This window comes from Coregonus lavaretus, assembly GCF_964263955.1.
Source record: "Coregonus lavaretus genome assembly, chromosome: 3".
In the NCBI taxonomy this organism is placed as follows: domain Eukaryota; kingdom Metazoa; phylum Chordata; class Actinopteri; order Salmoniformes; family Salmonidae; genus Coregonus; species Coregonus lavaretus.
The window spans coordinates 43,623,800-43,644,024 of record NC_139990.1 but is presented as its reverse complement, the minus strand read 5'-3'; the positions used below and the strand labels follow the sequence as shown (position 1 = coordinate 43,644,024).

At 45.7% G+C, this 20,225-nt stretch overlaps 1 protein-coding gene across 2 annotated transcripts in view; it reads left to right on the top strand.

Annotated features, from left to right (window-relative positions):
• Positions 1 to 10,332, top strand: part of LOC311111943 (neurobeachin-like protein 2) — a 106,805-nt gene extending 96,473 nt beyond the window's left edge. The window contains exons 50-60 of one of the 2 annotated variants that reach the window (XM_084154878.1): positions 202 to 315; positions 582 to 668; positions 1,083 to 1,192; positions 1,881 to 2,053; positions 3,465 to 3,559; positions 3,743 to 3,859; positions 4,113 to 4,274; positions 4,440 to 4,588; positions 4,691 to 4,826; positions 5,294 to 6,063; positions 6,253 to 10,332. In XM_084154878.1, coding sequence (XP_084011004.1) covers positions 202 to 315; positions 582 to 668; positions 1,083 to 1,192; positions 1,881 to 2,053; positions 3,465 to 3,559; positions 3,743 to 3,859; positions 4,113 to 4,274; positions 4,440 to 4,588; positions 4,691 to 4,826; positions 5,294 to 5,401 — 1,251 coding nt within the window. In that variant the 3' untranslated portion in view covers positions 5,402 to 6,063; positions 6,253 to 10,332. Of the gene's footprint in view, positions 1 to 201; positions 316 to 581; positions 669 to 1,082; positions 1,193 to 1,880; positions 2,054 to 3,464; positions 3,560 to 3,742; positions 3,860 to 4,112; positions 4,275 to 4,439; positions 4,589 to 4,690; positions 4,827 to 5,293 lie in introns of both variants that reach the window. The other variant, XM_084154877.1, reaches the window with a different exon arrangement.
• Positions 10,333 to 20,225: the final 9,893 nt, after the last annotated feature.

Genomic DNA, 20,225 nt, shown 5'->3' with positions numbered 1-20,225 from the left:
GGCTGTCTGTAGCTGTCTGTAGCTAGCTCTCTGGCTGTCTGTAGCTAGCTCTCTGGCTGTCTGTAGCTGTCTGTAGCTAGCTCTCTGGCTGTCTGTAGCTAGCTCTCTGGGTTTCTAGCTGTCTTAGTTGTCTGTAGCTAGTATCTCAGTGGGACATTGTGACTGACTCAGTGTGCCCTGTCTCTCTCTCCCTCTTGTTAGGAGCCACACCCCCCTCGTATGTCATCAGAGAGTGCCTCTAGGAGGCAGGCCCGCATGGACACTCTACCCCCCAACCTGTTTGAACAGCTCGACAAACTACGCCCTTTTATGGAGGTAGAGAGGAATCCTTCTCCTATATTTCATCAGAATCATAAAGTTTCTCTAGTAGTCTATATCATTGCCCCTACATTTAATATTACAATAGCCACTTCAGTATTCAAAATTGGATTGTGTGTGTGTGTGTGTGTGTGTGTGTGTGTGTGTGTGTGTGTGTGTGTGTGTGTGTGTGTGTGTGTGTGTGTGTGTGTGTGTGTGTGTGTGTGTGTGTGTGTGTGTGTGTGTGTGTGTGTGTGTGTGTGTGTGTGTGTGTGTGTGCCTAGGTGGTGTGTGATGGGCGGCCTCTGGTCCAGGCGGTGGTTCCCAGGAACCAGAACCGCTCCTTTATCATCCAGGGCTCTGACGTACTGGTGAGAACACAATCACAGACACACAGAGACACACTAGAGAAGGGACACACTGATACCTCACTGACACCAGCCTCTCATACACTCAACACAGCTACATCAAACAACACATTCACACACAATAAGGTGTGCTAAAGGCATTTCACCTTTCTGCTTGGTTGAAGGGGTACAGAGGTTCAGCATAGGGTTGCAAAATTCCACTAACTTTCCAAGGTTAACCAGAAATCCCAGTCGGTAGATTCCTGGAATGAGGAGGAAATAAGCTGTAAGTCTGGGAATGCTGCTACCAGGACTTCTGGAAAACCTGGGGATTTTGGGGAAAGTTACCAGAATTGTTCAACCCTAGTGCATTATGGGGCTTCTTTTGACTGTCCCCCCCCCCCCCCCCTCCCCCTCTGTTCCCTTCCTTCCCTGTAGGTGACAGTGAGTTCTAACGGTCTGATTGGGACCCACAGCTGGCTGCCTTACGATAAGAACATCGCCAACTACTTTACCTTCACCAAGGACCCCACCGTGGCCAATCCCAAGTAAGTTAATGGCCCTACAGAATGCCTGTCAAGAAATGACAGATGTAAATCCCACTCTAAACACAGAGAGAAGGATAAGGAGGAACCCCAACACAGCGTGGCTGCATCCCAAATGGCACCCTATTCCCTATATAGTGCCCTACAGGACCCTATGGGCTCTGGTCAAAAGGAGTGGGCTAAATAGGGAACAGTGTGCCATTTGGGACTCCGGCTGTGTAGTGTGTCGCCAGCCCATCTGGTCCCCAGCTCAGCTGCTTGGTTTTATTAATGTGACTCCAAATCAGAAGTTTGAATTGATGGAGAAGTCTGTTTGTGTTTTATGGGACTGGAGCGTTAGAACTACAGTGGACGTATAAACATGTATCTTATTGGGATTAGTCTGAATGGGAAACACTTGAGTTACTTTTCATTGGTAAACAACATCTTTCTGCTAGAAAATGTTAAAGGACAAATCACCATTTGTTAATATTAACATGGCACAACTATATAAACATATTGGTTTCAACAACCTCTCTTCCTTCAGTTAAAGGCCCGTTATTGTAAATTATTACTAGGTTTACTCAACTCCCACCTCCTCTCTTAACTCTCTCCTCTCTTAACTCTCTCCTCTCTTAACTCTCTCCTCCCCCTCCTCTTACATTTCTTCCTTTCTCCCTCTCTTCCTACCATCCCTCCCTCCCTCCTGCAGAACCCAGCGGTTCCTGAGTGGTCTCTTATTCCCAGGGGTAGAGCTCAGTACTCAGGTGTTGGTGGTGTCTAACGATGGCCGTCTGCTGTTCAGTGGAGGACACTGGGACTGCAGCCTCCGAGTCACCCAGCTGGGAAAGGGCAAACTGGTGGGCAAGATCTGCCGACACATCGGTGAGCTACAAGATAATGATGGGAGGGAGGACGGGGAGGGAGGGAGGATGAGGAGGGAGGGAAGACGGGAGGATTGGGAGGATTGGGAGGGGGGAGGATGGGGAGGACGGGAGGATGGGGAGGGAGGACGGTGTGGGAGGGAGGACGGGGGGGGACGGGAAGGGAGGACGGGGAGGGAGGACGGGAAGATGGGAGGGAGGACAGGAGGATGGGAGGGAGGACAGGAGGATGGGAGGGAGGACAGGAGGATGGGAGGGAGGGAGGATGGGGAGGGAGGACGGGGAGGGAGGACGGGGAGGGAGGACAGGAGGATGGGAGGGAGGGAGGACGGGGAGGGAGGACGGGAGGGAGGGAGGATGGCGGATGGGGGACGGGGAGGGAGGGAGGACGGGAGGATGGGAGGGAGGAAGGACGGGAGGATGGGAGGGAGGGAGGACGAGGGGGAGGGAGGATGGGGAGGGAGGGAGGATGGGCAGGGAGGACGGGGAGGGAGGACAGGAGGATGGGAGGGAGGACGGGGAGGGAGGGAGGACGGGGAGGGAGGACGGGAGTATGGAAGGGAGGATGGGGAGGGAGGGAGGATGGGGGAGGGAGGACGGGAGGATGGGGGGAGGGAGGATGGGGAGGGAGGGAGGATGGGGAGGGAGGGGGGAGGGAGGATGGGGAGGGAGGACGGACGGGGAGGGAGGGAGGGAGGACGGGGGAGACCATGTATCACGTTTGTCAGAGTAAGAGTGCTGATTTAGGATCAGTTTGACCTTTTAGATCAAAATCAGTATGGTTACAGGGGGGGATCTGATTCTAGATCAGCCCCCAAAGAGATGACATAGTTCTATTGTATTCTGTTGGCCAGATAGAGATGAGAGTTACTGTCTGTTCTGTCTGTCCTATCTTTCCTGTCTGTCCTGTAGACCTGCTAACATGTCTGATAGTGATGAGAGTGTCCTGTCTGTCCCGTAGACCTGGTAACATGTCTGATAGTGATGAGTGTCCTGTCTGTCCTGTAGACCTGGTAACATGTCTGATAGTGATGAGAGTGTCCTGTCTGTCCTGTAGACCTGCTAACATGTCTGATAGTGATGAGTGTCCTGTCTGTCCTGTAGACCTGGTAACATGTCTGATAGTGATGAGAGTGTCCTGTCTGTCCTGTAGACCTGCTAACATGTCTGATAGTGATGAGTGTCCTGTAGACCTGCTAACATGTCTGATAGTGATGAGTGTCCTGTAGACCTGCTAACATGTCTGATAGTGATGAGAGTGTCCTGTCTGTCCTGTAGACCTGCTAACATGTCTGATAGTGATGAGTGTCCTGTAGACCTGCTAACATGTCTGATAGTGATGAGAGTGTCCTGTCTGTCCTGTAGACCTGCTAACATGTCTGATAGTGATGAGTGTCCTGTCTGTCCTGTAGATGTGGTGACTTGTCTGGCTCTGGACCTCTGTGGTATCTACCTCATCTCTGGTTCCAGGGATACATCCTGTATCGTGTGGCAGGTTCTACAGCAGGTAAGACTTTCCTCTTCCACAATCGCGAGTCTTAGAAAATCAGTAGCACTAGTAGAATAAGCAGCATAGAAATGATCTTGTAATTATCTTCATATTTGTACTTTCTCTGTAAAATGGTCTTCTGATGGAGAGTCAAAAAGGTTTAATCTCTCTCTCTCCATCCCCTCCTCTCCCCTCTCCCAGGGTGGGTTCTCCAGTGGTCTCTCTCCTCGTCCAGTGCAGGTCCTCTGTGGACACGACCAGGAGGTCACCTGTGTGGCAATCAGCACCGAGCTGGACATGGCTGTCTCTGGGTCAAAGGTGAGAGGTCAGGGGTCAGAGATGGTGTGTTAAAGGGGCAATCTGTGATTTGAGAGAGCCCTTCAATCCAGTTTAAGTGAAATGATCCAGGGTATAGACTGTCACATTTGGTTTCTTACTCTCTCTCCCCCCTCTCTCTCTCTCTCCCCCTCTCTCTCTCTCTCTCTCTCTCCCCCCCTCTTTCTCTCTTTCCCCCCTCTCTCTTGCCCCCCTCTCTCTCTTTCCCCCTCTCTCTCTCCCCCCCCTCTCTCAGGATGGTACTCTGATAATCCACAGTGTACGTCGTGGCCAGTTCCTTCGTACCCTGCGTCCGCCCGGTGAGAGCTGCCTGCCTGCCCGGGTCACTGAGCTGCAGGTGGGCATGGAGGGGCACATCGTGGCACAGACCGCCCTGGAGGGACTCACTGCTGGGAAGGTACGGAACACACACACGCATTCATTTACATGCACACAAGCACACACACACACTCAACCATATTTAAATTTCATTTAATTGGATCTCTCTCAATAATCCCCTCTTCCCTCTCTTTGTGTGTCTCTCTCGCTCTCTATCTCTCTCTCTCTCTGTCCTGTATTAAAGGAGAAGTACTCCCTCCATGTTTACTCTGTGAACGGCTGTCTGCTGTCATCTGTCAGCCTGGAGGAACAGGTGACAGCTCTCTACCTGGTCCCTGATTACATCATCCTGGGAACCCAGCAGGGAAACCTACACATCAGACACCTGCACAGGTGAGACATGCAACACAGTGTGTATGGCCATCATTAGTAATACACTTCAATTAGACTACACCACCTTCCATAACATTGTGTGTGTGTGTGTGTGTGTGTCAGTCTGGTGCTGGCTGTGTCTCCCCTGGCGTTGAAGGTGGCTGTGAGGAGTGTGTCAGTGACCAAAGAGAGCAGCCACATCCTGGTGGGCCTGGAGGATGGAAAGCTCATCGTGGTGGGGGCCGGGAAACCAGAGGAGGTAACGTCTGCATCCCAAATGGCACCCTATTCCATAAGCAATTGCACCTAATTTTCTATCCCATATGTATTTCATGTTAGATGATAACAAGGATCTTTAGTTCAATAACATCCCTGATAGTTACATTCTCCTAGTTTCAACACATGCTCAGTCAGTGCTCAGAGACCTGTTGTCCTCTCTCTCTCTCTCTCTCTCTCTCTCTCTCTCTCTCTCTCTCTCTGTATCTCTCTCGCTCTGTATCTCCCTCTCTCTGTATCTCTCTCTGTCTGTCTCTCTCTCTCTGTATCTCTCTCTCTCTCTCTCTCTGTATCTCTCTCTGTCTCTCTCTCTCTCTCTGTCTCTCTCTCTGTCTCTCTCTCTGTCTGTCTCTCTGTCTCTCTCTCTGTCTCTCTCTCTGTCTCTCTCTCTCTCTCTCTCTGTCTGTCTCTCTCTGTCTCTCTCTCTCTCTCTCTCTCTCTCTCCCCTAGGTGCGCTCGGGTCAGTTCTCCCGTCGGCTGTGGGGCTCAACACGCAGGATCTCTCAGGTTTCCTCAGGAGAGACAGAATACAACCCCACTGATACTTCTGGGAAGTGAGGGTCGCCATGAAAACATACAGAAGGCAATATTATCGTAGCATATTAGGTTCACCCGAGGCTTGGTTAGTGGTTGATGGCTGGCACCCAATTCCTATATAGTGCCTATTGGGTTCTGGTCACAAGTAGTGCACTATATAGGGAATAGGGTGCAATTTGGGACATAGACCTTTTTTTTTATTTGCCAGCAGTGGATTTGCTGGATCAGAAAGCCCACCCAGAACTTTACTGGACTGACTAACCGTTAAATGGACTGTAATCTCCAGCCTCCCCAACCTCTATGGGTCCAAACCTCTATGGGTTCAAGCCACTGAGCTCTCCGAGAGACACACGATTAAACCAAGGCTTTTTTTTTCTACACAAGGGAAAATAAAGTATTTCTTTATTTAGGTGGTTTTATACTCTGTTTTTAAAAAGGCATCATTCCAAAGATTAATTGTGTTTTGTAGACAAGAGAGGAGACCTTGTTTTATGTGGTTCCCGACCCCTTTTACTGGGTTGTTCCAAGGCCAGTTGTGTGGCAATGGCACCTTGTCTAAAAGTCCTAGAAACTTGAAAACTATAAATGTTGCAAGAGATTCCCATGGTGAAGTACCAGTGGATCCCACTAGAGGGCTGGATTTCTCTCTCTACATGTGTGCTGGAAATAGAAAAGCATTAACTGTTTGGAACGGTCCAGACCAGTGTTTCCCAACCCTGGTCCTCCAGTACCCCCAACAGTACACATTTATATTGTAACCCTGGACAAGCACACCTAATTCAACTAGTCAACTAATCATAAAGTCCTCAATGAGCTGAATGAGGTGTGTTTGTCCAGGGCTACAACGAAAATGTGTACTACTGGAGGACCAGGGTTGGGAAACACTGGTCCGGACAGTATGTGTGGTTTGTATTGTCATATTGTCACATGATGGATGGTGACGTTCACAACAAATGAATCACTGTTGCCTTAAATAGGAGAGAAGAGATCACTGTTTTATTACGGTAAATAGCATCTGAATGTGCAGATCATATTACTGGTTTAGATTATTGGTTTGATTGGTTTTGTTTGTTCCTGATGTATTGCCTGTGTTGCATTTATTGATGACTCATTTAGTTTGTCAGTGACCTTCATCTTCACTCCTTACACAGATACTATTTTCCAGCAGAGAATACCTTATTATAACTGTTCTTATTGTTGAAAACGTGTAACTGAAAAGTGCCTTTCATCTTTTCCTCGAACACTGATTTGCACAAGATGAGATGATCCCATCTTATTTTTCAGTCTCTCCATCTGCCTGCCAGCTTTTCCCCTGCATTCCCCTCCTCCTCCTCCTGCTCTGTCCATCACTTTTACTTCTGTAGTAGGCTGGTGTTTTACAGTTGCTCCAGTCTTCATAAGGACCTACGTCCTCCACACCAAATCACTTGTAACTAACAGTCTTATTGTTAGGACACTGTTAGACAGACAGCTGTTAAAGTGTCCTCATCTGTCAGGGCTAGGCTATTTAACCTTTATACTGCTATTATCTTATTATTTTCTGAAGCACTGAACCCTTTTGAACCAGAGATGGTATGTGTCCCAAATGGTACCCTTTTCCCTATATAGTGCACTACTTTTGATCAGGGCTCTGGTCAAAAGTACTGCACTATATAGGGAATAGGGTACGATTTGAAACGCTGTCGTGGTGTCTGTAGAACACATGGGTGGAAAGACAGACTGGGCTCCCAACGACCCAGTAGAGGAATGTACTTCCTGTGAAACCCCCCCCCTTGTTGCGGCTGGGTTGGAGAGAGTCTATTGTTATGCACTGTCATGATGGGATGGGAGAGACGCAAAGGGAGCGTCCCAAATGGCACCATGTGTAGTGCACTACTTTTGACCAGGGCCCATATATGGTGGCATTTGGGACTCACACACAAAGACAAAGGGAACCGTTGGGAAAATGCCATGGCAACAAAATGGCACCTACCGGCTAACGTCTCTAGTCTCTACTAACAGACTGCAATCTGTGATTGGATGGAGAGTGAGAAAAAATTTAGAATATTGCTGTAATCTTTTCCACCAGCCGGCTCTCTCAGTAGCACTTGAGCCTGGGAACGAGGTTAATGTTGCTGTAACTTTTGATGGTTGTTTTATAGCGTGTCGCTATGCTATGTGTTTAAAAGGTCAAGGGTCACAATATATGGTAATGTATTATTACATGTTTATTTTAATGATCTGGCTGTGATGTTGATAGAGTTTCTGGGTTTTATTGAAAAAGGTATGCCTGAAATGCCTGCAGAAATTATAAGTGTCTGTTTGCTTTGTCTATTGTCAATCGTGTCTCTATTGGCCCTGGTCCAAAGTAGGGCACTATAGAGGGAATATGACCTATGGGATTCTGACTTGTTTTCATAATCAGTTCATTCGCTTTTCTTCTCCTGACTGATCTCTCATCAGACCTGCGTTCAAATACTATGCAGAATAATAAAACAAAAATACGTTATCTGAGCTTCATTGAGCATGCCTGGTTTAATGGACCAATAAAATTGTCCCAAAACGGGAAAAACCCTGTCCGTCTGACATTCTTGGCAGGCTAGAGCAAACGCTCAAAATATTTGAAAGATTAAAAGTAGTATTTGAACCCAGGTCTGTGTCCCATACCACAGTCCCTGATCCCCAGGACACTATTGCTGTATAAAGAGCTCCAGGTAGAAGTTGCCCCTAGACACTGATCTAGGATCAGATTCCCCCCCAGATCCTAACCTTAACTGTTAATGGGGAAAATTAAAAATGTATCTAAAGGCTTCAGCAAGGCCTGGCCGAAGTCGGCTAGCCGAACCGAACGAGCATCCTCGCATATGCCCTTAAAAGACCTTCGCTTGAAAAACCAGAATAATGCAGCAATAGTACTGTTTGTCCATTTTGAGATGCCGTAGTCCGTATACACTTCCTCAAAATAGTCTGAATTAATCTAAGATAACTCAAGAAATCTTTTTTTTTGCCGAGGAGATCTTAGTTAGTCGTGCAATTTTACAGTGGTGGAAAAAGTACTAAATTGTCATACTTGAGTAAAAGTAAAGATAACATAATAGAAAATGACTCAAGTGAAAGTCACCCAGTAAAATCCTACTTGAGTAAAAGTCTAAAAGTATTTGGTTTGAAATATACTTAAGAATCAAAAGTAAATGTAATTGCTAAAATATACTTAAGTATCAAAAGTAAAAGTCAAAATCATTTCAAATTCCTTATATTAAGCAAACCAGACGTCACAATTTTCTTGTTGTTTTAATTTACGGAGAGCCAGGGGCACACTCCAACACTCAGACATCATTTACAAACGACGCATTTCTGTGTAGTTAGTTCGCCAGATCAGAGGCAGTAGGGATGACCTGGGATGACCATTTTCCTGTCCTGCTAAGCATTCGAAATGTAACGAGTAGTTTTGGGTGTCAGGGAAAATGTATGTAATAAAAAGTATATTCTTTTATTTTCTTAAATAGTAAAGTACAAATACCCCCCAAAACTACTTAAGTAGTACTTTAAAGAGTTTTTACTTAAGTACTTTACACCACTGCAATTTAACATCTAAGATGTTTGGTGCAGTATTTTTCAATGAAAAAATGTGCATGAAAATGAGTTGTTTCACATTGAATGACAACAAAGACTTTATAGAGCCTCACAGTGGAGGTGTCATAATACCCAGAAAACCTAGCGGTCAAACAGGGAAATGGTTCCAATCGTTTTTCCACCATGAATTTTTCCCATAGGGGATTTTAGAAACACTTAAAATAAGGGCTGTGTTTCGTGTAGGCTTACCCTGGCGTAACATTTTGATAACCATGTAAATCTCTCTCGGACAAGTTGACTTTTATCAATATATTCGGCTCTATTTACTCTCAGATTCAAAAATGCTAATTAGCATCAACGTAGACATCATGCAAGACTACAAATCCCTGCCAGCTCCTGCACGTCATCTCTAGCTGATACCTTTGCTAACAGGTGTGTCAATTTAAAACATGCGCAAGACCGTTCACTGAATATTCCATTTTTAGAAATTTAGCCAATTTATTCATTAGTACATTTAGCTAACATTAGATAGTTCATCCAGAGATTCTTACCTTTGCCTCGATTCGGCAGTCTCGTCCAGATCATCATGGCATTTGTAGTTCTTTATGATAGCCTAATTAGCATTACATTTTGGGGGGGTAAATCACCTTGATAAAAGTAATCTTGTCCTAGAGAGATTTGCACGGTTATCAAAACATCTCGCCAGGGTAAACTTACACAAAACACAGCCCTTATTTTAAGTGTTTAAAAAAAAAATGATGGGAAAAATGAATGGTGGAAAAACAATTTGGAAACATTTTCCTGTTTGACCACTAGGTTTTATGGGTATTATGACTCATACTGTGGTACTCTATTGAAGAATCCCTACTGCTGACCAATCACAGACGAAGGGGCGTAGATTTTGGCTCCAAACTTCGGCTTGACTCCAGAAAATGTTTTTTTTGCCTGAACAGCCATAAAAGAACCTCACCGAAGTCCAAAACTAACAAAAAACATCACAAATAATACAGCATATGCACAAACACTTCCAAACTGTTTTGGCTGAGAAGCATGCGGACGCCTTAAGATCAGCGTCTGGGGCAACTTCACCCTACTCCATGTTTACGTCCCTAATGGCACCCTATTCCCTACATAGTGCACTACTTTGGGGCCTGGTCAAAAGTAGTGCACTACATAGGGAATAGGGTGGCATTTGGGATGCATCCCATATAAATACTGTACATATCTGAGAGAGACTAAAAAAGTGTGCTCATTTGCACCCAGCACAATCCCAACTGAAGCCTGATGTGAGGTGATGTGAGGGCAGGCCTGTCTTGGTTTGGACCTGTTCTACTGCTTCTGAACTACTGTTTTGGTGTCTCTAATGTTCTTCTAAGATGTTGAAATAACAAGCTTTTCTAATCAAACTGCTTGTCTGTCATGTGTAACTTTTCAATAAGCACACAGCTCACGTCCTCAAGATGATTATCTGTGAGATTATTATTTACTCCAGTGTGATGATCCTCAAAAGCAATCAATCAAATGTATTTATAAAGCCCTTTTTACATCATCAGATGTCACAAAGTGCTATACAGAAACCCAGCCTAAAACCCCAAACAGCAAGCAAGGCTGTTAGAAAGATATGGCATATAGAAGCAAACCGGATGGACATCATGAAAATGATCGGAGAGGTTGAGAGTAGAAGAAGTTCAGGAGCAAAAACAAATAAAATTGAATTATTGTAAAATTGAATGTGCCCATAAGGTGTAGATAGTAAGTATAGGCTGGAAGTAGAGGCCTGGGCATTGTTGTTCACTAAGTAGGGAAAGGATGGCGGGGTTGAAAAGTAATAAAGGGGAGTGTATATATATAGTGATGCAGACAATTACATTGATGGAAGTTACAATCTATCTGCAATATTAAGCTGATCTACCCCCCCCCCCCCCCCCCCAAAAAAAAAAAAAAAAAAAAAAAAAAGCAAGGCCGTGCCGATCTGATGTTACTTCTTCAACTCAGCCCATTTTGTTGTCAATTTTATTTTATTTATTTATTTTATTTTACCTTTATTTAACTAGGCAAGTCAGTTAAGAACAAATTCTTATTTACAATGACGGCCTACACCGGCCAAACCCGGACGACGCTGGGCCAATTGTGCACTGCCCTATGGGACTCCCAATCACGGCCGGTTGTGATACAGCCTGGAATCGAACCAGGGGGTCTGCAGTGACGCCTCAAGCACTGAGATGCACTGCGCCACTCGGGAGCCCAGAAGATCATTCATTCACATATATTCCTTCACTCAGAGAGGGAGAGACTGCTTATTCTACCACTCATCTCAACTGTTTTTCTCTTGTAGATTATTATTATTTAATTTTTTTTGAAAAGGTCACAGCAGATAGGCCACATTTACTTACTTAAAGAGGATCCTTTGATCCAACATCCAGTCAGCTAGCCTATAAACACCTCAAGGGCACAATTCAGCAGGCCATAGAGGAAGGGGGGGATAAAACAGGCCTGTAGCCCTTCCAGTCAATTCAAGCAGAGAAAGAGAATGAGAGGGGGGAAGTCAGGAAGGAAGAGCGGGATGGAGGGGAGGAGGGATACAGAGGCTATTCTCCCTCTGATGTGGTCCTGTTGACAATGGGAGGAGGGCTTGACACCTTGCTCTCGGTTCTAGCAGGTAGATAGCTCCTCCTGTCCTATCCTGACCTCTCTAGTCCTGAGTGGAGACCGATGGTGGTGGGAGAAGGAGGCTGTATCCCAAATGGCACCCTATTCCCTATGTAGAGCATTACTTTTGACCAGGGCCCATAGTGCCATTTGAGACACAGCCCTGTCCTCTCCTGAGGAGAGACCCTCCCTCCCTGTGTCTCTCCTCTCGCTGCCTCGCTCCCTCCCTGTCTTCTTCTCTCCTCCCTCCCTCCCTGTCTTCTTCTCTCCTCCCTCCCTCCCTCCCTCCCTCCCTGTCTTCTTCTCTCCTCCCTCCCTCCCTCCCTCCCTCCCTCCCTCCCTGTCTTCTTCTCTCCTCCTTCCCTCCCTCCCTGTCTCTCTCCTCCCTCCCTCCCTGTCTTCTTCTCTCCTCCCTCTCTCCCTCCCTGTCTTCTTCTCTCCTCCCTCCCTCCCTCCCTGTCTTCTTCTCTCCTCCCTCCCACCCTCCCTGTCTTCTTCTCTCCTCCCTCCCTCCCTCCCTGTCTTCTTCTCTCCTCCCTCCCTCCCTGTCTTCTTCTCTCCTCCCTCCCTGTCTTCTTCTCTCCTCCCTCCCTGTCTTCTTCTCTCCTTCTTCCCTCCCTCCCTCCCTCCCTCCCTCCCTCCGTCTTCTTCTCTTCTCCCTCCCTCCCTGTCTTCTTCTCCCCTCCCTCCCTCCCTCCCTCCCTGTCTTCTTCTCTCTCTCCCTCCCTCCCTCCCTGTCTTCTTCTCTCCTCCCTCCCTCCCTCCCTCCCTCCCTCCCTCCCTGTCTTCTTCTCTCCTCCTTCCCTCCCTCCCTGTCTCTCTCCTCCCTCCCTCCCTGTCTTCTTCTCTCCTCCCTCTCTCCCTCCCTGTCTTCTTCTCTCCTCCCTCCCTCCCTCCCTGTCTTCTTCTCTCCTCCCTCCCTCCCTCCCTGTCTTCTTCTCTCCTCCCTCCCTCCCTCCCTGTCTTCTTCTCTCCTCCCTCCCTCCCTGTCTTCTTCTCTCCTCCCTCCCTGTCTTCTTCTCTCCTCCCTCCCTGTCTTCTTCTCTCCTTCTTCCCTCCCTCCCTCCCTCCCTCCGTCTTCTTCTCTTCTCCCTCCCTCCCTGTCTTCTTCTCCCCTCCCTCCCTCCCTCCCTCCCTGTCTTCTTCTCTCTCTCCCTCCCTCCCTCCCTGTCTTCTTCTCCCCTCCCTCCCTCCCTCCCTCCCTCCCTCCCTCCCTCCATGTGTCTTCTCTCCTTCCTTCCTCCCTCCCTCCCTGTCTTCTTCTCTCCTCCCTCCCCGTCTTTCCCTCCCTCCCTCCCTACATGTCTTCTCTCCTCCCTCCCTCCCTCCCTCCCTCCCTACATGTGTCTTCTCTCCTCCCTCCCTCCCTCCCTCCCTACATGTGTCTTCTCTCCTCCCTCCCTCCCTCCCTCCCTCCATGTGTCTTCTCTCCTTCCTCCCTCTCTGTGCCCCAAATTGACACCATATTCCCTATATAGTGCACTACTTTTGACCAGAGCACTATGGACCCTTGTCAAAAGTAGTGCACTATATAGGAAAAGGGTGCCATTTGGGACGCAACCCCTGTGTCTTCTTGGCTGTAGGACAGACCAGGGTTTTATTGTGTCCTTTACACTGAGCTGCTATTTCTCACCCTGGTATGATGACCACGGCCTGACCACTGACCACCACCCCAGCCGCTGGACAATATGAGGATACTGATGGTCTGGAGAACCTAGTCATCGCTGACAAAGTCTGTGTCCAAAATGGCACCCTATTCCCTACGTATCGCACTACTTTTGACCAGAGCTCAATGGGCCCTGGTCAAAAGTAGGGTACCTCATAGTGATAGGGTGCCGTTTGGGATGCATCCCTAGTAATCACTGATATCTACACTGATTGAAGTGGATTTAACAAGTGACATCAATAAGGGATCATATCATTCACCTGGTAAGTCTAGGTGTTCTTAATGTTTTGTATACTCAGTAGAATTCATACAGTATTTCACTGCAAAGAGTCATTTTAGAAAAAATGATTTACAGGGCTGGTTGGAAAACAGAGCTGAGCCTGAGAGAATCACACAGGTGGATGGTATCTGTTCTGAACTAACCAGTAGAGCAGATGAAGAGAGAATCGTACAGGTGGATGGTATCTGTTCTGAACTAACCAGTAGAGCTGATGAAGAGAGAATCATACAGGTGGATGGTATCTGCTCTGAACTAACCAGTAGAGCAGATGAAGAGAGAATCATACAGGTGGATGGTATCTGCTCTGAACTAACCAGTAGAGCTGATGAAGAGAGAATCAAAGGGCCTTCCCCAAACTGTTGACTCAAAGTTAGAAGCACAGAATTGTCTAGAATGTCATTGTATGCTGTAGCGTTAAGATTTCCCTTCACTGGAACTAAGGGGCCTAGCCCAAACCATGAAAAACAGCCCCAGACCATTATTCCTCCTCCACCAAACTTTACAGTTGGCACTATGCATTGGGGCAGGTAGCGTTCTCCTGGCATCCTCCAAACCCAGATTCGTCCATCGGACTGCCAGATGGTGAAGCGTGATTCATCACTCCAGAGAACACGTTTCCACTGCTCCAGAGACCAATGGTGGCGAGCTTTACAAATCAAATCAAATCAAATTGTACACTGCTCAAAAAAATAAAGGGAACACTTAAACAACAAAATGTAACTCCAAGTCAATCACACTTCTGTGAAATCAAACTGTCCACTTAGGAAGCAACACTGATTGACAATACATTTCACATGCTGTTGTGCAAATGGATAGACAACAGGTGGAAATTATAGGCAATTAGCAAGACACCCCCAATAAAGAAGTGGTTCTGCAGGTGGTGACCACAGACCACTTCTCAGTTCCTATGCTTCCTGGCTGATGTTTTGGTCACTTTTGAATGCTGGCGGTGCTTTCACTCTAGTGGTAGCATGAGACGGAGTCTACAACCCACACAAGTGGCTCAGGTAGTGCAGCTCATCCAGGATGGCACATCAATGCGAGATGTGGCAAGAAGGTTTGCTGTGTCTGTCAGCGTAGTGTCCAGAGCATGGAGGCGCTACCAGGAGACAGGACAGTACATCAGGAGACGTGGAGGAGGCCGTAGGAGGGCAACAACCCAGCAGCAGGACCGCTACCTCCGCCTTTGTGCAAGGAGGAGCAGGAGGAGCACTGCCAGAGCCCTGCAAAATGACCTCCAGCAGGCCACAAATGTGCATGTGTCTGCTCAAACGGTCAGAAACAGACTCCATGAGGGTGGTATGAGGGCCCGACGTCCACAGGTGGGGGTTGTGCTTACAGCCCAACACTGTGCAGGACGTTTGGCATTTGCCAGAGAACACCAAGATTGGCAAATTCGCCACTGGCGCCCTGTGCTCTTCACAGATGAAAGCAGGTTCACACTGAGCACATGTGACAGACGTGACAGAGTCTGGAGACGCCATGGAGAATGTTCTGCTGCCTGCAACATCCTCCAGCATGACCGGTTTGGCGGTGGGTCAGTCATGGTGTGGGGTGGCATTTCTTTGGGGGGCCGCACAGCCCTCCATGTGCTCGCCAGAGGTAGCCTGACTGCCATTAGGTACCGAGATGAGATCCTCAGACCCCTTGTGAGACCATATGCTGGTGCGGTTGGCCCTGGGTTCCTCCTAATGCAAGACAATGCTAGACCTCATGTGGCTGGAGTGTGTCAGCAGTTCCTGCAAGAGGAAGGCATTGATGCTATGGACTGGCCCGCCCGTTCCCCAGACCTGAATCCAATTGAGCACATCTGGGACATCATGTCTTGCTCCATCCACCAACGCCACGTTGCACCACAGACTGTCCAGGAGTTGGCGGATGCTTTAGTCCAGGTCTGGGAGGAGATCCCTCAGGAGACCATCTGCCACCTCATCAGGAGCATGCCCAGGCATTGTAGGGAGGTCATACAGGCACGTGGAGGCCACACACACTACTGAGCCTCATTTTGACTTGTTTTAAGGACATTACATCAAAGTTGGATCAGCCTGTAGTGTGGTTTTCCACTTTAATTTTGAGGGTGACTCCAAATCCAGACCTCCATGGGTTGATACATTTGATTTCCATTGATCATTTTTGTGTGATTTTGTTGTCAGCACATTCAACTATGTAAAGAAAAAAGTATTTAATAAGATTATTTCATTCATTCAGATCTAGGATGTGTTGTTTAAGTGTTCCCTTTATTTTTTTGAGCAGTGTAGGATAATTAGGATGTCACTATATAATATTGTAACCTAGCACTTGTAATACCAGTAAGTAGGCTAAGCTCTACTGTAGTAGCCTATCGAAACACAAACACTGATATTTAGCTTAGGCCTATTAGTTAGAATCAGAGGTCATCCATTTTATGGGTGTGACCCAGGCATGCAGAAAGTAGCAGCATTTAAAGTTAATGTTAGATCTTTTAAAGGATTCAAAGGATTTATAAGATAAACATTGGGTGAATGACACACCTTGTAAATAGTTAAGAAGGCACCACATGGGGGTCCTGTGACTTCAGAGGGGGACAAATGAAGACATCTCTCAGACACAATAGCAGTAGCACTTCAAAGACTGTCTGCCTGAAAGAGACAGAAGAGAAGAGACAGCCAGGAAAGGAAAATCAACAGAGAAGGTCACTGATATGTTACAACTCTGGTAAGCTACCGTTGGTACGTCCCAATGGCACCCTATTCCCTATCTACTGCACTACATTTGACCAGGGCACTATATAGGGAATAGGGTACCATTTGGGACGTAACAATAGGCTACTGTAATGTAGCCTAGACTACATTCTAGGCTACTAAAATTAAGAAGTAACTGATAGGTAACGGAAATAATTGATGTATAGAGGTAGCTTGTCCAAAAACCAAAAATATAGAGGCTATACCATATGCCTTCCCTGAATATTTGACATCAGTTGAAATAATGTCTGGGCTACATGTATATTCCAGTCATTAGCAGAAGCTGTTATCCAAAGCGACTTACAAATAGTGCATTAATTAAATAGGCCAGACATTATTTAGGCCTTAGCTAAATGTCAGTGTTTGTGCTTCGATAGGCTACTACAGTAGAGCTTAGCCTATTTAGCGGTATTACAAGTGTTAGGTTACAATATTATACAGTACCAGTCACAAGTTTGGACACACCTACTCATTCAAGGGTTTTTCTTTATTTTTACTATTTTCTACATCGTATAATAGTGAAGACATCAAAACTATGAAATAACACATCATGTAGTAACCAAAAAAGTGTTAAACAAATCAAGATATATTTTATATTTGAGTTTCTTCAAATAGTCACCCTTTGCCTTGATGACCGCTTTGCACACACTCTTGGCATTCTCTCAACCAGCTTCACCTGGAATGCTTTTCCAACAGTCTTGAAGGAGTTCCCACATATGCTGAGCACTTGTTGGCAGCTTTTCCTTCACTCTGCCGTCCGACTCATTCCAAACCATCTCAATTGGGTTGAGGTCGGGGGATTGTGGAGGCCAGGTCATCTGATGCAGCACTCCATCACTCTCCTTCTTGATAAAATAGCCCTTACACAGCCTGGAGGTGTGTTGAGTCATTGTCCTGTTGAAAAACAAAATGATAGTCCCACTAAGCCCAAACCAGATGGATGGCGTATCGCTGTAGAATGCTGTGGTAGCTATGCTGGTTAAGTGTGCCTTGAATTCTAAATATATCACAGACAGTGTCACCAGCAAAGCACCCTCACACCATAACACCTCCTCCTCCATGCTTTACGGTGGGAACTACACATGCGGAGATCATCCGTTCACCCACACCGCGTCTCACAAAGACACACCGGTTGGAACCAAAAATCTCAAATTTGGACTCCAGACCAAAGGACAAATTTCCACCGCTCTAATGTCCATTGTTCATGTTTCTTGGCCCAAGCAGGTCTCTTCTTATTATTGGTGTCCTTTAGTAGTTGTTTCTTTGCAGCAATTCGACCACGAAGGCCTGATTCACACAGTCCCCTCTGAACAGTTGATGTTGAGATGTGTCTGTTACTTGAACTCTGTGAAGCATTTATTTGGGCTGCAATTTCTGAGGCTGGTAACTCTAATGAACTTATCCCCTGCAGCAGAGGTAACTCTGGGTCTTCCATTCCTGTGGCGGTCCTCATGAGAGCCAGTTTCATCATAGCGCTTTATGGTTTTTGCGATTGCACTTGAAGAAACTTTCAAAGTGCCATCACTAATACATTAGAGGCTTCTGCTGCCTATTGAAATCACTGGCCACTTTAAGAAATGGAACACTAGTCACTTTAATAATGTTTACATATCTTGCACTACTCATCTGATATGTATATACTGTATTCTATTCTATAATATTATACTGTATCTTAGTCCATGCCGCTCTGTCATTGATTGTCCATATATGTACAGTGGGGGAAAAAAGTATTTAGTCAGCCACCAATTGTGCAAGTTCTCCCACTTAAAAAGATGAGAGAGGCCTGTAATTTTCATCATAGGTACACGTCAACTATGACAGACAAATTGAGAAAAATAAATCCAGAAAATCACATTGTAGGATTTTTAATGAATTTATTTGCAAATTATGGTGGAAAATAAGTATTTGGTCACCTACAAACAAGCAAGATTTCTGGCTCTCACAGACCTGTAACTTCTTCTTTAAGAGGCTCCTCTGTCCTCCACTCGTTACCTGTATTAATGGCACACGGGTGACCTAGTGAATGACCTGCAGAGAGCTGGGACCAAAGTAACAAAGCCTACCATCAGTAACACACTACGCCGCCAGGGACTCAAATCCTGCAGTGCCAGACGTGTCCCCCTGCTTAAGCCAGTACATGTCCAGGCCCGTCTGAAGTTTGCAAGAGTGCATTTGGATGATCCAGAAGAGGATTGGGAGAATGTCATATGGTCAGATGAAACCAAAATAGATATTTTTGGTAAAAACTCAACTCGTCGTGTTTGGAGGACAAAGAATGCTGAGTTGCATCCAAAGAACACCATACCTACTGTGAAGCATGGGGGTGGAAACATCATGCTTTGGGGCTGTTTTTCTGCAAAGGGACCAGGACGACTGATCCGTGTAAAGGAAAGAATGAATGGGGCCATGTATCGTGAGATTTTGAGTGAAAACCTCCTTCCATCAGCAAGGGCATTGAAGATGAAACGTGGCTGGGTCTTTCAGCATGACAATGATCCCAAACACACCGGGCAACGAAGGAGTGGCTTCGTAAGAAGCATTTCAAGGTCCTGGAGTGGCCTAGCCAGTCTCCAGATCTCAACCCCATAGAAAATCTTTGGAGGGAGTTGAAAGTCCGTGTTGCCCAGCAACAGCCCCAAAACATCACTGCTCTATAGGAGATCTGCATGGAGGAATGGGCCAAAATACCAGCAACAGTGTGTGAAAACCTTGTGAAGTCTTACAGAAAACGTTTGACCTGTGTCATTGCCAACAAAGGGTATATAACAAAGTATTGAGAAACTTTTGTTATTGACCAAATACTTATTTTCCACCATAATTTGCAAATAAATTCATTAAAAATCCTACAATGTGATTTCCTGGAAAAAAAAATCTCATTTTGTCTGTCACAGTTGACGTGTACCTATGATGAAAATTACAGGCCTCTCTCATCTTTTTAAGTGGGAGAACTTGCACAATTGGTGGCTGACTAAATACTTTTTTCCCCCACCTAATATATTCTTAAATTCCATTCCTTACTAGATTTGTGTGTATTGGGTATATGTTGTGAAATTGTTAGATATTATTTGTTAGATATTACTGCACTGTCGGAGCTAGAAGCACAAGCATTTCGCTACACCCGCAAAAACATCTGGTAAACACGTGTATGTGACAAATAAAATTTGATTTGATTTGAAAGTTCTTGAAAATGTCCCTATTGACTGACCTTCATGTCTTAAAGTAATGATGGACTGTCGTTTCTCTTTGCTTATTTGAGCTGTTCTTGCCATAAGATGGACTTGCTCTTTTACCAAATAGGGTAAATCTTCTGTATACCCCCCCTACCTTGTCACAACACAACTGATTGGCTCAAATGCATTAAGAAGGAAAGAAATTCCACAAATTAACTTTTAAGAAGGCACACCTGTTAATTGAAATGCATTCAAGGTGACTACCTCATGAAGCTGGTTGAGAGAATGCCAAGAGTGTGCAAAGCTGTCATCAAGGCAAAGGGTGGCTATTTGAATAATCTCAAATATAAAATATATTTTGATTTGTTTAACACTTTTTTGTTTACTACATGATTCCATATGTGTTATTTTATAGTTTTGATGTCTTCACTATTATTCTACAATGAAACATTGTAAAAAAAAATAAAGAAAAACCCTTGAATGAGTAGGTGTGTCCAAACGTTTGACTTGTAGTGTACATTGATATCCTAATTATCCTATATACTTTATATACAACATATTATAATTTTATAAGCATGTACTTGTTTACCTATATACAAAAAATATAGGTTGCTATTTGTGTTATTTATGTTAATAAGAAAGACAGTGACAGGGAGAGTATTAGCCACAAATATTAATTTCGGTAACCCCCTTGGAAAAATAACAATGGTTTTAAAAATTAAGACCGCAAAATACAGCATAGGCTACATCAAAGTCCGACCTTCCATTTTTAAAACAGAATCCAAAGGCAATTTCCGGAATTTATCCC